Genomic DNA, 20,646 nt, shown 5'->3' on the forward strand with positions numbered 1-20,646 from the left:
ACAGCTCTGATCCAACCCCCTGGCCTGGAAAGATCCATATGCCACAGCTGCAGGACTAAAAAGACCACACACAAAAGAAGTGTATCTTCACTTTGACGTTTATCAAATGGGCTGTGAGGGGTGTGCACCTTGGCTGGTGTCCCTGTAAACAGGTGACTCAACCTGGTGTCAGTTCCATCAAAAGCTGGTAACCTCCCTCTCCTCCCCAGCTGAGAAGAAGGCTGCTACTTCCTGCCTGCTGCCTGCAAACCAGGGTGGGGTGTCACTGCTCCAGGACCTTACTTTGATTTTTGTCTTTTTTTTTTTAGGGCCACACCCATGGCATATGGAGGGTCCCAGGCTAGGGGGCGAACCAGAGCTGCTGCTACAAGCCCAAGCCACAGTCACAGCGACACCAGATATGAGCCACATCTGCCACCTACACCACAGCTCTCGGAAACACCAGATCCCTGTGAAAGGCCAGGGATTGAACCTGCCTCCTCACGGATACTTGTCAGATTTGTTTCCGCTGAGCCATGACGGGAAGTCCATCCAGGACCTTACTTTGGACAAGAGCCCATATCCATTAACGCATTGCTGTCTCTGTCACTGTCTCTGGGCCCTTTCTTTGGTCTTGAAGCTGCACAATTACAAGGCTTCCGGCGCAACCACTGATTTACGCCCAGTTTTACAAGAACATTTGTTCTTCGATACACACTGTAACTTCAAATGAATGAAATAGCAAAGTGACTATAGTTTTGCTGTATAGTTTTTTCTTTTTCAGCCAAACTGGCAGTAGGGACGTTCCCAAGCCAGGGGTCACCTACACCACAGCCACACCGGATCCAAGCCTCACCTGTCAACTATTCCTCAGCCTGCAGCAATGCTGGATCCTTAACCCACTGCATGATGCCAGGGGTTGAGCCCATATCCTCATGGAGACAGTGCTGTTCTTAACCCACTGACCCGCAACAGAACTCCCTGAAAATGAGTATTGATAATAAAGCTGTACTAAAGCATATGGAATTAGGAAAAAGAAAGTGAAAAATGGAGTTCCCGTCATGGTGCAGCGGAAACAAATCCAACTAGGAACCATAGTGTTTTTCGGGTTTGGTCCCTGGCTTCAATCAGTGGGTTAAGGATCTGGTGTTGCCATGAGCTGTGGTGTAGGTCGAAGACACAGCTCAGATCTGGCGTTGCTACTGCCGTGGTGTAGACTGGCAGCTGTAGCTCTGATTAGACCCTAGCCTGAGAACCTCCATATCCCCTAAAAACCAAAAACAAAAGTGAAAAATGACATGGAAAAACACAATGTTTGCAGCAAGGGTTTTTTGTTTTGTTTTGTTTTTGTTTGGCTGAGCCCACAGCATGGGAAAGTTCTGGGGCCAGGGATTAAACCCAAGCCACATCAGTGATTGGAGTCACAGCTGTGACAGTGCTTGATCCTTAACCCACTGAGCCAAAAGGGAACTCCACCATGCTATATTTCTATAACCCTTTCAGTACATAGATAAGACCCGTCTCTGTGTGGCTACCTGGCCATATATATTCAGACACAAGTTATTTTTTGTTTAGTAAAAATGAAGTCATACTTTGTATACAGATCTGTAGTTTGGTTGCCTCACTTCACCTATTTTGAACACCTCCATCGACTTCCTCACCTTACTCCTGACAGCATCTGACTGTGCCCTCGGGTCCAACCACAAGCTCCCTCCTTCCTTTAGGGCCTGAATTACTGTCCCTTTTCTTGTGCAGTTTGGCTCTGGGCTACCAGTGTCCCATAGGTCCCCTCAGGATCCCTCCTCCAGGGCAGGGAAACTTCCCGTAGGTCTCCAGGACTCCTTCTTTGGTAGTCAGACTCTCTTTGGATCTCCTCCATGCTCTCAGCCACAGGAGGAAAAGTGGTCCCTGTTGCTGATGTATTACAGCATATCAGCATTCGACACCTGTCAGACGCTTCCCACGGTTGTGCTGAAATGGACTAATATTTAGATTACTTTTAGGTGTAATACTTACCAGAGTTATGAAAAGACTCTGTGATTTTAGAACAAGGAAGGTACACATTCAGTGGCATGACATCTAGGACTTTATTTTTGCTTTGTAGGGCCGCACCCGCGGCATATGGAGGTTCCCAGGCCAGGGGTGGAATTGGAGCTACAGCTGCCGGCCTACACCACAGCCACAGCAATACCTACCTGATCTGAGCCACGTCTGTGACCTACATCACAGCTCACGGCAACGCCAGATCCATAACCCACTGAGCAAGGCCAGGGATCGAACATGCATCCTTATGGGTCTGTTAACTGCTGAGCCACGAAGGGAATTCCTCCTGTTTGGAATCTGACACGAACTAGGTTATGAGTACTTACAACAGTGAAACTGGCAAACACTACCAACCAGAGCTTGATTTACTGTGTTTTGAATGTCTAGACTTAAGATTGAGGGAATGTATATTGATAATGCAGGTTTATCTTGAATGTGTATAAAGACACTTTAGCTTTAGGATATTAAATGCAATACCCATGATAACTAAAAAAAAGTTAGAGTTCCCATCGCGGTGTAGAGGAAATGAATCTTGACTAGGAACCATGAGGTTGCAGGTTCGATCCCTGGCCTTGCTCAGTGGGATAGGGATCCAGCATTACTGTGAGCTGTGGTGTAGGTCACAGACAAGGCTTGGATCCCATGTTGCTGTGGCTACCGGGTAGGCTGGCAGCTGTAGCTTCGATTCAACACCTAGCCTGGGAACTTCCGTATGCTGTGAGTATGGCCCTAAAAAGCAAAAAAAAAAAAAAAAAATTATGAATTACTTATTACAGATCACTAAAGAATCTCAAAATATTTTATCATCATGAATGAAACCAGGCGGAAAAATCCAAACCAAACATTTCAAGAATAAAGTCATACAAACTTCTAGAAAATACCAACTAATCCACTATAAATAATGGGACAGAGAAAGACAAATTACAAAATGGCACGGGGTAAATTGGGGATGATAGACATATTCATTGCCATGATTATGAGAAGTCTTTGTAGGTTTATATGTATGTAAAACTTTACTTTTATTTGTCTTTTTGCCTTTTCCTAGGGCCGCTCCCACAGCATATGGAGGTTCCCAGGCCAGGGGTTGAATGGGCGCGACAGCCGCTGGCCTACGCCAGAGCCACAGCAACGCAGGATCTGAGCCCCATCTGCAACCTACACCACAGCTCACGGCAATGCTGGATCCTTAACCCACTGAGCAAGGGGAGGGATCAAACCCACAACCTCATGGTTCCCAGTCGGATTCGTTAACCACTGTGCCACAACGGGAACTCCCGTATGTAAAACTAGATTATACACTTCAAATAGATACAGTATATTGCGTGCCAATTATACTTGAATAAAAATGTATAAAATAGTTCAAAGGAGCTGGTTAAGGATCTGGTGTTTTCACTGTAGCAGCTTGGTTGCATCTGTGGTGTGGGTTCAATCAGGGGCCTGGGAACTTCCACATGCAGCAGATGCAGTCAAAAGATAAATAAAATGGTTCAGATGAGAAACCTAGGTCTCTCTTTTCAGAAAACCAGGTCTGGCAATCCTATATTGCCCCTCTTGTCTGATGACCGAGGAGGAGCGGCCTTGCCTTAGTGGTAGCAGATACTGGTGAGCAATGGATCTGATTAAAGGAAGGCTGGCTGGTCACCAATCCATGCTGTGAACTAGGAGAACTCCTCTCTACGCTTGTTTCTCTGCCTGCGCAGCAATGGCCTTTAGCTGAACATGCCAGAGACTACAGAATCCCTAAAACTAAGATCTTATTTCTTTTGACCCTGACCTCAGTCAGAAAAGATGCACACGCCTCGGAGGTTCTGCGTTCTGTGCCTGCGTGCACGCTGGTACTGCACAGTCACGGTCACTGGAGCATTTGCTGATGCAGTTTGAGAGAGGACACTCCATCTACTTCACTGCAGTCTCTTCTGCTCCAGTGTTACTTTACCAATACGGTTCCCTTGATTCTATAGTGTTACAGTGGCACTATCTAGGGAATTCTGGGGATCAGGACATGTGGCTCTTTTGCAGGATAACTGCTGAGCATTATCTGATATTCCCTGTGAACAAGAAAAACAATGCATTGTTCCCAGAAGCACTGGAGGTTGTCACATCTTCCCAGCTCCTCAGGTGTTCTCTGAGCCCACAAAAAAAAATCTGATATGCAGTCCACAATTTAGGACCACAAAGCTCTGCAGTTTTTCCTAGGAGACCCTGGGAACAATATACTTTGGGCCAAAACAGAAAGTTATGGAGTTCCCATCATGGCTCAGCAGAAACAAATCTGAGTGGCACCCATGATGACACAGATGGGATCCCTAGCCTTGCTTAGTGGATTAAGGATCCGGCGTTGCCATGAGCTGTGGTGTAGGTCACAGACACGGCTTGGATACTGCATTACAGTGGCTGTGATGAATACCAGCTGGGATAGTTCTGATTTGAACCTCCATATGATGGGTGTGGCCCTAAAAAAAAGTTATATTCTTTCATCACGTGAGGCACACAAAGCATGGGACCCCTATGAAAGCTGTGTGGTCCTTAATGCTGGTATAGCCCAGCTGTTTTCTTTTTGGAGGTTCCCAGGCTAGGGGTCAAACTGAGCTAAGCTGCCAGCCTATGCCACAGCCAAAGCACGCCTGAACTGAACTGCGGCTGCAACCCACACTACAAATCACGGCAACGTCGGATCCTTAACCCACTGAAAGAGGCCAGGGATCAAACCCATGTCCTCATGGATACTAACTGGGTTCAATACTGCTGAGCCACAAGTAGAACTTCGAGCCCAGCTGTTTTCAGATCACCTCACAGTGAGTAGAACCCTAGGACGAAAGGTGGGTTAAGCATTAATGCCTTTACTATTGCAAAATGCAAAGCAATATGCAGTATGCAGTTCCCAGACATAGACACTGGGAAAATCCAAAATACACGTCACTAGAAACTAATATGTCCTTAAAAATGCAGTCTTTGCTGGCAAGCCACCAACAGAACTCAGATTGGGTCCACTGGGCCAAAAGTGGGTCAGGTCCATGCCTCCATTTGGAAGTGAGAAGGGAATGAGGACCCCACGGCTAACACCACGTATTACTTCCCCTGGCAAATGGGGATGAGACAGGTCAGCTTCCCTGAGCAGGTTGGAAGGTACTTTTGACTGTGTGGACCTGCCAGGAGGTAGAGGTGCAATGAATACTGCCACAGAACAGGCAGTGACGTAAATCTGGCAAGGATCCAGATCAAAAGCCCATGTACAAAAGTCTAATGCCAGTCCGTAAGGATTCTCACATACCTGGGACCTAAGGGGGATCTCCCATGGCGAATTTTCAGGTGTATTAGGTGGCTCCCTCATAATTTCTCTCCTCCAGTGTAATTATACTAGAAGCAAATTGCACATCCCAGAATACCTAAGGCCTTTCACTACTGTCAGGTCTCTAGTGTTGAATGAGGTCCTACTTGCAACTGAAGGATTTATCCCACATTGACTACACTCAGGACCTTTTTCTAGTGTGAACTCTCTGGTGTTGTATGAGGCTGGAACTTTGGCTAAAGGATTTTCCACAGTCCCGACACTCATAAGGCCTTTCTCCAGTGTGAACTCTTAGATGTTTAACTAGGTTAGATTTGCAGCTAAACGATTTTCCACATTCACTGCACTCAATAGGCCTTTCTCCAGTGTGAACTCTCCAGTGATTCTTAAGGTTGGAGCTATGGCTAAATGATTTTCCACAGTCTCCACATTCATAAGGCCTTTCACCTGTGTGGACTTTCCGATGTGAACTGAAGCTTGAGCTTTGCTTAAAGGATTTCCCACATTTACTGCATTCATAAGGCCTTTCTCCGGTATGAAGTCTCCTGTGGTGAATGAGGCTGGAGCTGCGGCTAAAGGACTTTCCACATTCACTGCACTGATGGGGCCTTTCTCCAGTGTGAACTCTACGGTGGTAAATGAGGCTAAAGTTTTGGCTGAAAGCTTTACCACATTCACTGCACTCATAAGGCTTCTCTCCTGTGTGAACCCTCTGATGCTGAATAAGGTTAGATCTTTGACTGAAAGATTTCCCACATTCCCTGCACTCATAAGGTTTTTCTCCCGTGTGAACTTTCTTATGGCTATTGAGGCTGTAGCTTTGGCTAAAGGATTTCCCACATTCGCTGCACTCATAAGGCCTTTCTCCAGTATGAACTCTCTGATGTATAATAAAACTGGAGAGGTAGGTAAACAATTTTCCACATTCATGGCACTCATAAGGTCTTTCTCCAGTGTGGACTTTCTGGTGCTGAATGAGGTTACATCTTCGGCTACAGGCTTTTCCACATTTGCTGCACTCATAGAGCACTTCTCTAGTGAGGAGTCTTTGGTCCTCAACTAGTGTTTCTGTGTAGCTGAAGGCTTCATTGCCTTCTCCCCAGTTCTGATGCCTTTTTCCATCATGAAAGGCAGCCTCACACTCATTACTGTTCTTTGTCTCTTCAGTGTGAGTCACTGGTTGATGGAAGAATTCCACGCTGGCTAAGAAGTCGTTGCCAATCTCCCCACAGGAAAAGGATCTCCCTGACACATGCGCTGTGCAGCTCTTTACCAACAAGGCTCTGTGCACAGAACTTCTGAAGGGTATCTCTCTAAAGTGCTGTCTCTGGTACTGCTGAAGCTTGGCAGGGAAATTCTGATGCCCATCCGTGTATGGCTTCTGCCCAAGATGTGTTCCTTGGTGTTCAGGCAAGTGCAAGATATCTCTCAGGAGTGGGCCACACATCTCAAAGGCCTGGGCCTTCTGGGGAGATGAATCTGCCTTGATGGTCCTGATCTGTGATACTCCTACAGAAATGCTCTGTTCAGAAGATGCTTCCTTATCTTCTGCTCCAGGCCAACAACCTGAAAGCAAAGAAGTGATGGTGAAATATATGTTAATGTTCTTGGGGGGTGCAAAACCCACACAAATGTAATTCAACACATCAAAGAATCAGTCTGGGAAACATTTCTCAAGAAAAGAGAGTTGGGGTTAGCTTGAGGAAGCAACTGCTGTTCTTCCTGGGTCCTTAAGATCACAGAATGGTTCAGGCCTCACCAGCCACAGGACACTCAGGAAGGGTGTGACCCAGGGAGAAAGGTATGCTCTATAGCTCCATCTTCTGTCAATGGCTTTTAGCAGGATTCTATCTGCTGATGACACGTGATGCTGTGCAGAAGTCCATCCCAGGCCCAGAAATATCTGACTGGAACAAAGTGAACAGGTGTTCAAGGTTTACCAAATATGTGCACACATTAGGACAAACAGTGTAGAAAAGCACTGAGGCGGGAACAGTGTGAGGAATGAGTGAGATAAGCTGTCTGTGGGAAGTAGGTCCAGAGTAGCCCTGGGTTGGAAAAGATGAGTAGAAATGATAAGTCAGCAAAGTGTCAAGAATAGAGAAGGGAGGAGTTCCTGCTATGGCCCAGTGGATTTAGGATCAGGAATTATCTCTGCTGCAATTCAGGATGCCGCTGAGGTGCAGGCTGAGGATCAGGCATTGCTGTAGCTGCAGCTTAGATTGGATCCCTGGCCTAGGAATTTCCATATATCAAGGGTGTGGCCAAAAAAAAAAAAAAGAATGGAGGGGGAAAGGAGAAGTGATGTGTCATCGGCAATAGCACCAAAACACAAATAGGACAGGATCTTTTTTTTTTTTGTCTTTTTGTTGTTGTTGTTACTGTTGTTGTTGTTGTTGCTATTTCTTGGGCCGCTCCCGTGGCATATGGAGGTTCCCAGGCTAGGGGTTGAATCGGAGCTGTAGCCACCGGCCTACGCCAGAGCCACAGCAACGTGGGATCCGAGCCACGTCTGCAACCTACACCACAGCTCACGGCAACGCCGGATCGTTAACCCACTGAGCAAGGGCAGGGACCGAACCCGCAACCTCATGGATCCTAGTCGGATTCGTTAACCACTGCGCCACGACGAGAACTCCAGGACAGGATCTTGATACAATATCAACGAAGCCCTGAAATCGTGCCCTCCCCCAAGTGCCATTTATCTGGGTCAGGACCCCTCTGAGCCCATCTTGTGGAGAAAGATGGAGAACTGGAGTCATGTCCATCCTGCAAAGCACAGAGGACTTTTTCTCTAGCCCTAGCTGAGGAAGTACATGAGATGAGGAACTCTGAAATCTTAAGGAAAGGATAGGACAAGTCAACAGCCAATACCTACACACACAACTCAGCACACAACAGACCACTGGAAAGATTTTTTTCATTTAATGTTTTATGAACATGATTTTATGTGAAAGTTCCCAGGCCAGGGATCAAATCAATGCCACAGCCGTGACATAAGCCACTGCAGTGACAATGCCGGATCCTTATCTCACTGTTCCACGGGAGTACTCTTAGGATTTTTTTTTTTTTGGCCACACCCATGGCATATAGACCAGGGATCAAACCCATGCCAAGGCAGTGACAATGCGTGACCCTTAACTTGCTGATCCACCAGGGAACTCCAAGAGAGTTTAAAACATTATAAAAAGTACCTAAGGGCACAGCTATAGGGAAGACAGCAGAGTAGTTAAGAACCAGGAATCTATCTTTCCTCCTGGACAGCTAAACTGTAGAATCAATCTGCTGTAACCACTCTGCAATGCTAAACTGCTTTAATTTTATTCACTTTCAAGTCTTAGCATGATAATGTTATTCAACCTCCAACTCCCCTAATTTATGAGCCCTGAGGCAGGCACCATGTGCAGGCTCCTGGAGCGGCTTCCAGGAACCAAGGAAGGCCATAAGATCTCTCTAAATATGAGAGATCTGGAGTTCCCATCGTGGTTCAGTGGTTAACGAACCCAACTAGCATCCATGAGGACGAGAGTCCAATCCCTGGCCTTGCTTAGTAGGTTAAAGATCCAGCACTTCCGTGAGCTGTGGTATAGGCCACAGACACAGCTTGGATCCTGTGTTGCTGTGGCTCTGGCACAGGCCAGAGGCTGCAGCTCTGATTGGACCCCTAGCCTGGGAACTCCATATGCTGTGGGTGTGGCCCTACATAGACAAAAGACTAAATAAGTAAGTAAATAAATAAATGAGACATCTGTGCCCTATTTGCTGCTTCTGAAGGTGGAGGTGCCAGAGTAGGGGCAGCCATTGTTTCAAACCACACTATCATTGTTGCAAAGGCCCTCTCCTCACTGGGTGGAGCAATGTCACAGGGGATTTACAGGGCAGACAGCTATTCCCTCCCCTGCTCTTACAACATTCTTCTCTTAGTCCCCTTTTGACAGGCACATATGCAAGGACTAGGACATTCAAAATCAATCACATATACAGAGGAACTTAGAAAGTCACCATGCATATCTAGGCTCAGAAAAACCTAAGAGGACCTTCAATACTGTGGATTGATCTCCAGGACAGAGACACACTACAACCATTACACAAATACCAAACAAAAAACACAAACCACCCCACACCCAAAAACTAAGCAAAACAAACTCAGCAAACCCTAGCAAGAGGGAGAACTGGATCTCAAGTTACCATGATGTAAGACACAGACACCAGTCTTTCAACAAAAAAATCACAGGACATACATATCAACAGGAAAGTATGGCCCATTCTAAAGAAAAAAACCAAATCAACAGAAACCATTCTTAGGGCCAAATGGCATACTTGTTAGAGGAAAACTTTATTTTTTATTTTTTTTATTATTATTTTTTTTGTCTTTTTGCTATTTCTTTGGGCCACTCCCGTGGCATATGGAGGTTCCCAGGCTAGGGGTCTAATCGGAGCTGTAGCCGCTGGCCTACGCCAGAGCCACAGCAACGCAGGATCCGAGCCGCGTCTGCAACCTACACCACAGCTCACGGCAACGCCGGATCGTTAACCCACTGAGCAAGGGCAGGGACCGAACCCACAACCTCATGGTTCCTAGTCGGATTCGTTAACCACTGCGCCATGACGGGAACTCCTTTTTTTTATTATTTTTTATTTTTTTTTTTGTTGGCCTTAGATAAAACTTTAAATCAACTGTTTTAAAATATGATCAAAGAGGAAACGTGGATAAAGTCAAGAAAATGTTGCATGAACAAAGTGGACATATCACTATAGGGGAAACAAAAAAGAATCAGGAGTTCCCGTTGTGGCACAGTGTAAACAAATCTGACCATTATCCATGAGGACTCGGGTTCAGTCCCTGGCCTCCTTCAGTGGGTTATGGATCAGGTATTGTCACAGCTACAGCTTACGTCACAACTGCAGCATGGACCTGATCCTTGGCCTGATGTGGCCATATGCCATGGGGTGGCCAAAAACCAAAAAACCAAAAACAGGAGTTCCCATTGTGGCTCAGGAGAAACAAACCCAACTAGTATCCATGAGGATGTGAGTTTGATCCCTGGCCCACCTCAATGGGTTAAGGATCCGGCGTTGCCATGAGCTGCCATGTAGGTCACAGACGCAGCTTGGATCTGATGTTGCTATGGTTGTGGCGTAGGTCAGCAGCTGCAGCTCTGATTCAACTCCTAGCCTGAGGACTTCCATATACTGCAGGTATGGCCCTAAAACAAACAAACTAATAAAAAGAACCTGACTAGGATCCATGAGTATATGGGTTCGATCTCTGGCCTCGCTCAGTGGGTTAAGGATCCAGCGTGGCCTCTGCCAGCTGTGGCATAGTTGCAGAAGCAGCTCAGATCTGGTGTTGCTGTGGCTATGGTGCAGGCCGGCAGCTATAGCTCCAATTCAACCCCTAGCCTGGGAATTTCTATATGCTACAGGTATGGCCCTAAAAAAAAAAAAAGACAGACAGACAGAAAGAAAGAAATAAATACTGGAGCTGAAAACTACAATATAACTAAATGAAAAGGTCACCACAGCGATTCAAAAGCAGATTTAAGCAGAAAGAAGAAACAATCAGTGAACTTGAAGGTATCAAATCTGAGGAAGAATAGGCACTGAACAGAAGCAAGCAGAGCATAAGCTCCCGTGGGATACCACCAAGTGGACCACCAAGTGCAATGTGCAAATCCAGAAGGAAGAGACACAAAGACAGAGAGCATATGTGAAGAAATAACAGCCAATACCAACGCAATCTGATGAAATACACAAATATTAACATCTAAGAAGCTCAGCATACTCCAAGCAGGATAAATTCACCAACCATACAGCACATTATAATCAAATTTCAAAAGCCAAAGGCAAAGAGAGTCTCTTTTTTTCCTCTTCTTTTCTGTTTTTTTTTTGTTGTTTTTTTGTCTTTTTTAGGGCCACACCCGAGGCATATGGAGGTTCCCAGGCTAGGGGTCTAATTGGAGCTGTAGCTGCCGGCCTACACCACAGCCACAGCAACACCAGATCTGAGCCGCGTCTGTGATCTACACCACAGCTCATAGCAATGCCAGATCCTTAACCCACTGAGCAAGGCCAGAGATCAAACCCGCAACCTCATGGTTCTTAGTCGGATTTGTTTCCACTGTGCCATGACAGGAACTCCTCCTCTTCTTTTCTGGATGCACCCAAGGCATATGAAAGTTCCTGGGCCAGGTATCAAATCTGTGCTACAGCTACAACCTATGCTGCAGCTGCAGCAACGCTGGATCCTTAAGCCACTTCCTGCACCACCACAGAGACAACAATAGATCTTAACCTGCTGCACCACAGTGAGAACTCGCAAAGAAAGTCTTAAAAGCAGCAAGTCAGGGAGTTCCCACTGCAGCAGGGGGGTTAGGAATCCAACTGCAGCAGCTCAGGTTGATGCAGAAGTGCAGGTTTAGTCCCTAGCCTGGGAAATTCCACATGCCTCAGGTATGGCCATTAAAAAAAAAATTTGGAAAGCAGGAGTATGCTTATGGCGAAGCAGGTTAAGAATCTGCTGTTGTCACTGCAGTGCCTCTTTGTTGCTATGGCACAGGTCCACCCCTAGCCTGGGAACTTCTATATGCTGTGGGCACAGTAAAAAATAAAAAAAATAAATTAAAAAAATAATAATAATAATAACAGGAGAACTTTCCAAAGGAGCTTGCAAAAACACTTCTGTAAGTAGTGACTACATAAGTGACTACAATTCCAGGCAGTCAGGCACAAATAAATGCAAAGTATAAGAAGGGAGCCAAACTTCAGACCCATGGGGTCATCCAGCCTGGGAGCGGGCAAGACAGGTGGGATCCATTAGGCTGACCTCAAGAACAGTGATAGCAAATCCTTCCTCGGGAGGCTTTGGGGCAGCTGGTGTTGGACTGATAAGCAGCAAGTGAGAAGCACACATTACAATACAAGAGATCCCCAAAAAGTGTATGAGAAATTCATCAGAAACCACAGAGGCCAGAAGGCAGGGGGTAGATATATTCCAAGTGTTGAAATGGGGGGGGAAAGGTCAACCAAGAATTCTATATTAAGTAAAACTGTTCTTCAAAAACAAAGGAGAAAAAATAAGTTAAGACATCACAGATAAACAAAAACCAAGGGCGTTCTTTTTTTTTTTTTTTTTTTAAGGGCCTCACTCTCAACATACAGAAGTTCCCAGGCTAGGGGCTGAATTGGAGCTGCAGCTGCCGGCTTACACCTCAGCAATGCAGAATCCGAGCTCTGTCTGTGACTTACACTGCAGCTCAAGGCAAGGCTGGCTCCTTAACTCACTGAGCAAGGCTAGGGAATCAAACCCGAGTCCCATGGATCCTGGTCGGGTTTGTTACCAGTGAGCCACAAAAGGAACTCCCCCGAGGGCATTCTTTACCTCTAGATGTGCCCTACAAAAAATGAAGTACTCTTGTCTTTTTTTTTTTGTCTTTTTGCTATTTCTTTGGGCCGCTCCTGCGGCATATGGAGGTTCCCAGGCTAAGGGTCGAATCAGAGCTGTAGCCACCGGCCTACACCAGAGCCACAGCAACGTGGGATCCGAGCCGCGTCTGCGACCTATACCACAGCTCACGGCAACGCCGGATCATTAAGCCACTGAGCAAGGGCAGGGACCGAACCCGCAACCTCATGGTTCCTAGTCGGATTCGTTAACCACTGCGCCACGCCGGGAACGCCAGTATTCTTGTCTTGTTTGTTTAGGTCCACACCCAAGGCATATGAAATTCCCAGGCTTGGGGTCCAAAATGGAGCTACAGCTGTAAGCCAATGCTGCAGCCACAGCAACACAGGATCTGAGCCTTGTCTGTGACCTACACCACAGCTCATGGCAATGCCGGATCCTTAATGCATTGAGTGCGGTTGGTGATCAAACTCGTGTCCTCATAGATACTAATTATTACTGCTGAGCCATCATAAGAACTCCTGAAGTATTGCTTATGATTTTAACACATTTTATTTTATTTTATTTTATTTTATTTATTTATTTTTTGTCTTTTGCCTTTTCTAGGGCTGCTCCCGCAGCATATGGAGGTTCCCAGGCTAGGGGTCGAATCAGAGCTGTAGCCACTGGCCTCCGCCAGAGCCACAGCAACACGGGATCCGAGCCTTGTCTGCGACCTACACCACAGCTCACGACAACACTGGATCCTCAACCCACTGAGCAAGGCCAGGGATCGAACCTGCAGCCTCATGGTTCCTAGTCAGATTTGTTAACCACTGTGCCATGACGGGAACTCCAACACATATAATTTTAATATTAACAAGTAGTATTAAGCAGACTCTTTCAGATTGAAATGAAAGGATATTAGATAGCAACATGAAGAAACAAAGGTTTCAGACAAAGTTAAATACATAGACAATTGTAAAAGCAGTCTTATTATAACTTGGGATCATTATAACTTGGGATCATATTTAAGAGATTAATGCATAAAAAACAACTACTACTCTAAGTGTTTGGATACACAACTCATAAAGATGTAATTCCGTGACATCAATATCTAAAGGTAGAATTCCCTGGTGGCTCAGCGGTTAAGGATCCGGCATTGTCACTACTGTGGCTCAGGTCATAGCTGTGGCACAGTTTTATCCCTGGCCCAGGAACTTCTGCCTGCCTTGGACACAGCCAAAAAAAAAAAAAAAGCAAAAACCTGAAAGGGGTGGGGACGGCGCTATATAGAAGCAAAGCATTTGTTTTAATATTTTTGAAGCTGAACTGGTATAAATTAAAATTATGCGTTATAATTTTAGCCTCATAAACATAATCTCCATGGTAATTACAAAGAAGAAATAGCTAAAGAAAATACACAAAGGAATTTAAAGACTTCACTACAAAAAAATCAACTGAAGAGTTTCCTTGAGACTCAGCAGGTTAAGGACCCATCACTGTCACTGCAGTGACTGCCATGGCTCGGGTTTAATCCCTGACCCAGGAACACCCAACGGCACCAGGTGCAGTTCCCCTCACCACCAAAAAAATCCACTGAACACAAAACACAGTAACACAAGAAATGAGGGACAAAAGAGACCTAAGATATAGAAAAAAACAACAAAATGGCAGAAGTATATCCTTCCTCATTAGTAAGTACTCTAATTGTCAATGAAATAAACTTTCTGAGCAAGAGACAAAGTGGCAGAATGGATAAAAGAACATAACCCAATTATATGCTGTACACAAGAAACAACTCACTTTACACCCAAAGACACAAATAAGTTGAAAGTGAAGGCTTGGAAAACGATAGTCCAAGTAAATAGTAACCCAAAGAGAGCAGGAGTGGCTATCATTAATTTCAGACAATACACTTTACATCAAAAAAAAAAAAAAACTACAAGAGACAAAGAACAATTTTTTTTTTTGTCTTCAGGGCCACATCTGTGGCATATGGAGGTTCCCAGGCTAGGGGTCTAATCAGAGCTGTAGCCGCTATAGACGAAACGACAATTCAAAGCATTTTATGTACCTCAAAACAGACCATGAAAATATATGAAGAAAAAAACTGACAGAATTGAAAGGAGAAACACTGTTCTATAATAATAGCTGGAGACATAAATATCCCACTATCAATAGTAGAAAGAATAAACACACAGAAATAATAAATCTGAACAACAAAATAAACCAACTAACAAGGTATAGAGAACACTCTATCCAACAAAAAGTCATATATATTTTGCTGATTGAACATTTTGCAGGATTAACTGTAATATATCAGGCCACAAGTTAAGCCTCATTCAGAAAAAAGATATCATAAAAAGTGTCTTTTCTGACCCCTGTGGAATGAAGTTAGAAATAAGAAACTAAGAAAAAAAAAAAAAAGCCACAAAATTGTGGAATTAAATAACAAACTCTTTTTCATTTTTGGTGGTGCCTGTGGCATGTGGAAGGTTCTGGGCCAGAGAATACACCATCCCCACAGTAGCCACCTAAGCCACGGCAGTGACAACACCAGACCATAACCCAGTGACCCCCAAGGGAACTCCCTAAAGAACACATTCTTATTTACTTATTTATTTTTTAGTCTTTCTAGGGCCATACCCACTGCAAATAAAAATTCCCAGGGTTGAATTGGAGCTATAGCTGCTGGCCTACACTACAGCCACAGCAAGGCAGGATCCTTAACCCACTGATCAAGGCCAGGGATTGAACCTGCATCCTCATGGACACTAGTCGGGTTCCTTAGCATTGAGCCCCAACAGGAACTCCTAAAAAACACACTCTTAAACAACCAATGGGTCAAAGAAGAATCCCAAAGGAAATCAGACTATACTTAGAAGCAAGAGAAAAGGAACACACAATATAGCAAAAATTATGAAATGAAGCCAAAGCAAAACTAAATGGGAAATAGCTACAACCACATTAAAAAGGGAAAAAGAGGAGTTCCCGTCGTGGCGCAGTGGTTAACAAATCCGACTAGGAACCATGAGGTTGTCGGTTCGGTCCCTGCCCTTGCTCAGTGGCTTAACGATCCGGCGTTGCCGTGAGCTGTGGTGCAGGTTGCAGACACGGCTCGGATCCTGCGTTGCTGTGGCTCTGGCGTAGGCCAGTGGCTACAGCTCAGATTCGACCCCTAGCCTGGGAACCTCCATATGCCGCGGGAGCGGCCCAAAGAAATAGCAAAAAGACAAAAAAAAAAAAAAACAAATAAAAAGGGAAAAAGAACTCAACCACCTAAATTTACAACTTAGGTAACTACAAAAAGAAAAAACTAAGTTCAAAACTAGAAAAAGGGAGTTCCCATCGGGGTGCAGCAGAAACGAATCTGACTAGGAATCATGAGGTTGCGGGCCTCGAACAGTGGGTTATCCAGTGTTGCTGTGAGTTGTGGTGTAGATTTCAGACGCGGCTCGGATCTGGTGTTGCTGAGGCTGTGGTGTAGGCCGGCAGCTATAGCTCTAATTCGACCACTAGCCTGGGAACTTCCATATGTTGTGGGTACACCCCTAAAAAAAAAAAAAAAAAAAAAAAAAAAAAAAGCAAAACTAGCAAAAGGAAGAAATCAACATTAAGACTGAGATAAATACAACAGAGAAGAAAAAAAAAATAAAATCAACAAAACCCAAAGTTGGCCCTTTGAAAAGGCTATCACAATTGAGAATACTCGGGGAGTTCCCACTGTAGAACAGCAGAAACGAATGTGACTAGTAAACATGAGAATTTGGGTTCAACCCATGGCCCACTCAGTGGGTCGGGGATCCAGTGTTGCCATGAGTTGTGGTATAGTTCGCAGATGTGGCTCAAATCCCACATTGCTGCAGCTGTGGCACAGGCTGGCAGGTGCTGCCAGGATTTGACCCCTAGCCTGGGAAACTCCACATGCTAACTTGGAGTTCTTCTGTGGTGCAGTGGGTTAGGTATCTGGCATTATTACTGCAGCAGCTTGAGTTGCTGCTGTGGCTCAGGTTAGATCCCTGGCCTAGGAACGTCCTCATGTCTCGACGTGGATGAAGAAAAAAAAAATTGAGACTCCTTAAACAAGACTGACTAAAAAAGAAAAAAATTAGAAGACTCTAAGCATTACTAAAATGAAATATTAAAGTAGGAACTGCTGCAGCTGCAGCTTAGGTCACAACTGTGGCTCAGATCTGACCCAGGAGCTTCATATGCTATGGTGCAGCCAAAAATGGGGAAACAAACCATCAAAAAAGCAAACACTAAAGCAAAACTGGACCAATATATTTGATGATTACTGGTGCAAAAATAATCAACAAAATACTACCAAATTGAACTCAGCAGGATATTAAAAGGATTAAACACTGTGAGCAACTGGGATTTACTCTTAGAATACAAGGATTGTTAAGCATACAAAATTCAATGTCAGATGTCACATTAACAGAATGAGGAAAAAAAAATCATAGCACCTCTTCAATGCAGAAAAATCACCAAACAAAATTTCATACCCACTTATGATGAAAATACTGAACTTACTATTAATGAAGTGAAAGCAAAGGATTTAAAATGCATGGCTAATATTATATGCAATGATGATGAATGAAAACTCCTTCTCCAAGGTAAAGAACAAGAAAAGAATTCCAGCGTCCACAACTACTTAATTCAACAGAATATTGGAAATTCTAGACAGAGCAATTAGGCAAGAAAGAGAAATAAGAAGAAGACAAAAGAGAAAGGAAGAAGTAAATTATAACAACTCATGAAACAAAGATTTCCCCACAGGAGTTCCCGTCGTGGCTCAGTGGTTAACGAATCTGACTAGGAACCATGAGGTTGCGGATTCGATCCCTGGCCTTGCTCAGTGGGTTAAGGTCCTGGCGTTGCCGTGAGCTGTGCTGTAGGTTGCAGATGTGGCTGGGATCCAAAGTTGCTGTGGCTGTGGTGTAGGCCGCCAGCTTCAGCTCCGACTGGACCCCTAGCCTGAGAACCTTCATATGCCATGGGAGAGGCCCTAGAAAAGGCAAAGACAAAAAAAAACAAAAAGATTCCCCCACAAAATTGTTACAATAAATGAATTCAGCAAAAGAAGAGGATATAAATTAAAAAGTTGTATTTCTAGGGAGTTCCCATGGTGGCTCAATGGTTAACGAATCCAACTAGGAACCATGAGGTTGTGGGTTCTACCCTGGCCTCGCTCAGTGGGTTAAGGATCCAGCGTTGCCATGAGCTGTGGTGTAGGTGGCAGACCAGGCTCGGATCCCACGTTGCTGTGGCTCCGGCGTAGGCCGGTGGCTACAGCTCCGATTCAACCCCTATCCTGGGAACCTCCACATTCCACGGGAGCGGCCCTTAAAAAAATACATATATAAAGTTAAGAGCTCTGACTATAAAACTCTTAAAAGAAAGCAAAAAGGAAAAGTTTCGTGATATGCATTTGGCAATGATTACTTGTATATGACATCAAAGACACTAGAAACACAAGAGAAAAGAATTTCATCAAAATAAAAACTTTGATGCATCAGAGGATGTTATGAACATAGTTAAAAGGCAATTCACAATATGGGAGAAAATATTTGCAAAACAGCTATCGGATAAAGGGTTAATATCCAGAATACAGAGAGAATTATAAAAATTCAACAACAAAAAAACAAGCAAGTATAACCGAATCATTTTGCTGTACACCAAAAACTAACAACTGTAAATCGACTCTACTTCAATTTAAGCCCTAATGGGAAAGAATATTTTTAAAAAGTAATATACAGGAGTTCCCGTCGTGGCGCAGTGGTTAACGAATCCGACTAGGAACCATGAGGTTGCGGGTTCGGTCCCTGCCCTTGCTCAGTGGGTTAACGATCCGGCGTTGCCGTGAGCTGTGGTGTAGGTTGCAGACGCGGCTCGGATCCCACGTTGCTGTGGCTCTGGCGTAGGCCGGTGGCTACAGCTCCGATTCGACCCCTAGCCTGGGAACCTCCATATGCCGAGGGAGCGGCCCAAGAAATAGCAACAACAACAACAACAACAAAGACAAAAAGACAAAAAAAAAAAGTAATATACACTGGAGTTCCCTAGTGGAAGCAGTGCCTATGGTTTAGATGGAGACGTACCTGAGCCTGGAGAAAAGAGAAAGGTAGAGCCCTGCCCAGGCCCGAGGGGCACGTCTAAGACCTTACCCAGGGAGGATGCAAGCGCAAAGGTCTCCAGCATCACATCCTGGTACAGGCATCTCTGAGCCTCATCGAGGAGATTCCACTCCTCCCAGGAGAAGTACAGCGCCACGTCCTCAAAGGTCACAGGGCCCTGCCAGCACAGAGACAGATGAGACCTGCAACAGCCTCATTCCGGGGGACCCACAGTCCGCCTCCTCACACATCCACCCGTGGCCAGCCTGCCTCTTAAGAGGCCCAAATCAGAGGAGAGTCCAGATCCTGGGGCCCCTGGGGCTGTCCGCTCTCTCCTCTCACTCCCACTCCCCACTGTGGTCACTCTGCTGGCCACTCTGCAGCCAGAGGCAGCCTGTGAAGACCCAGAACACATCACCTCCCTCAGCCCGTCCAGACCCCCCACGGCCTCCGGAACACAGCCCTAACTTCACAGGCAGTCACTCCAAGTCTGACCTACTCCCCACCTGCAAAGAGAGGAGACCTCCAGACACTTCCCATTTCTCTCCTCAGCTTCCACACCTCTTTCCACTGCTGGCCTCAAGTGGGAACCCTTCCACACAACCCCTGGACTCCACTCAGGACCCTGACCTAGCATTCTCCAGGGTCTCCACCCACGCCCAAGGGCTGGGAAACTGCCAGGGGACAAGTCTCACCTCATCACAACTTTCTGGAGGAAACAGGGGCTGCCACCAGTGAGGGATGAGGACACCTCCACTTACCTGAGGAGGTTCCAATAGCACCTCCGCAGCCATGGAAACCTGCGGGAAGAGGCAGGTCTTAGAGGCATGGGAGCATGGCGATTTTCCAGGGGCTCAGGCCTTCTCTGCACCCCTGGGAGGCACCCAGCCAGGGATCTGTCCTCCGGCCTACTGTCTAATCTCTCTCTCTCTTTTTTTTTTTTTGTCGTTTCTAGGGCCGCACCTGCGGCATATGGAGGTTCCCAGGCTAGGGGGTCCAATCAGAGCTGTAGCTGCCCGCCTACCCCACAGTCACAGCCAACACGGGATCCGAGCTGTGACTCCAACCTGCATCACAGCTCATGGCAACGCCGGATCCTTAACCCACGGAGTGAAGCCAGGGATCGAACCTGCAACCTCCTGGTTCCTAGTCGGATTCGTACCACTGAGCCACGACGGGAACTCCCCTACTGCCTAACCTCTGTATTGACTCTCAGCCGTCGTGTGTCCTTGGCGGGGGAGGGACCCCACCTCCCTCTGGTCAATGTCCTCAGCGGCCCTTCAATCTGGTCTATTGAACACACTCGGGGCGGGGGGGGGGGTTCCGAATCTAACTCAGATCATGTCTCCTTTCCTCACACAACTTCCATGGCTCCAAGGGTCTCAGGAAGGAAGGGTCAACTCCTCGGCCTGGCACCACATGGGCCACTCTCCGCAAACTCCGTCCCTTGCAGAAGCAACATGGACCCCGGGTTCCGCCAACCCTCCAGGCTCGGCCCGACCTCCAAGCCTCTGCACCCGCCGGTCCCTCCGCCTGCAACGGCTGCCGCCCACCACCGCCTCACCGTCCTGGACCGGCTGCAGGCACGCGAGCAGGCGCCCCGCGCTCGGGGCCTCGGTGTCTGGCGGGTGAGGGCTGGGAGGCCCGAGCACGAGCGTTTCCCCGGGGGCGGGTCCCTCAGCGCGGCCGCCGCCCCCGGACCCACTGGGCGGGGCGGAGAGGGGACAGCCGAGCGTCGCGAGAGGCCCCGACGCCGCTGTCTCCCGCCGGCCTCGCATGCGGCGACGTCCCCGACCTTAGACCCGCCTCTCTTCCCTTGGGAGAAAGCC

At 46.4% G+C, this 20,646-nt stretch overlaps 1 protein-coding gene across 2 annotated transcripts; it reads right to left on the reverse strand.

The window, feature by feature from the left end:
- Positions 1–4,842: 4,842 nt before the first annotated feature.
- LOC125133557 (zinc finger protein 211-like) lies at positions 4,843–20,599 on the reverse strand. 2 transcript variants are annotated; one of them, XM_047791821.1, is made up of 4 exons: positions 20,176–20,599; positions 19,579–19,617; positions 18,869–18,995; positions 4,843–6,877 (listed from the first exon to the last, which is right to left on the reverse strand). In XM_047791821.1, the coding sequence occupies exons 2-4, from the start codon at positions 19,609–19,611 to the stop codon at positions 5,493–5,495; spliced, it is 1,545 nt and encodes a 514-aa protein (XP_047647777.1). In that variant the 5' UTR covers positions 19,612–19,617; positions 20,176–20,599; the 3' UTR covers positions 4,843–5,492. The 2 variants fall into 2 exon arrangements, with proteins under 2 accessions (XP_047647777.1, XP_047647776.1); XM_047791820.1 differs by having other exon boundaries at positions 20,382–20,510.
- Between the last annotated feature and the right edge of the window lie 47 nt (positions 20,600–20,646).

The sequence above is a fragment of the Phacochoerus africanus genome, chromosome 8 (genome assembly GCF_016906955.1).
Source record: "Phacochoerus africanus isolate WHEZ1 chromosome 8, ROS_Pafr_v1, whole genome shotgun sequence".
Taxonomy (NCBI): domain Eukaryota; kingdom Metazoa; phylum Chordata; class Mammalia; order Artiodactyla; family Suidae; genus Phacochoerus; species Phacochoerus africanus.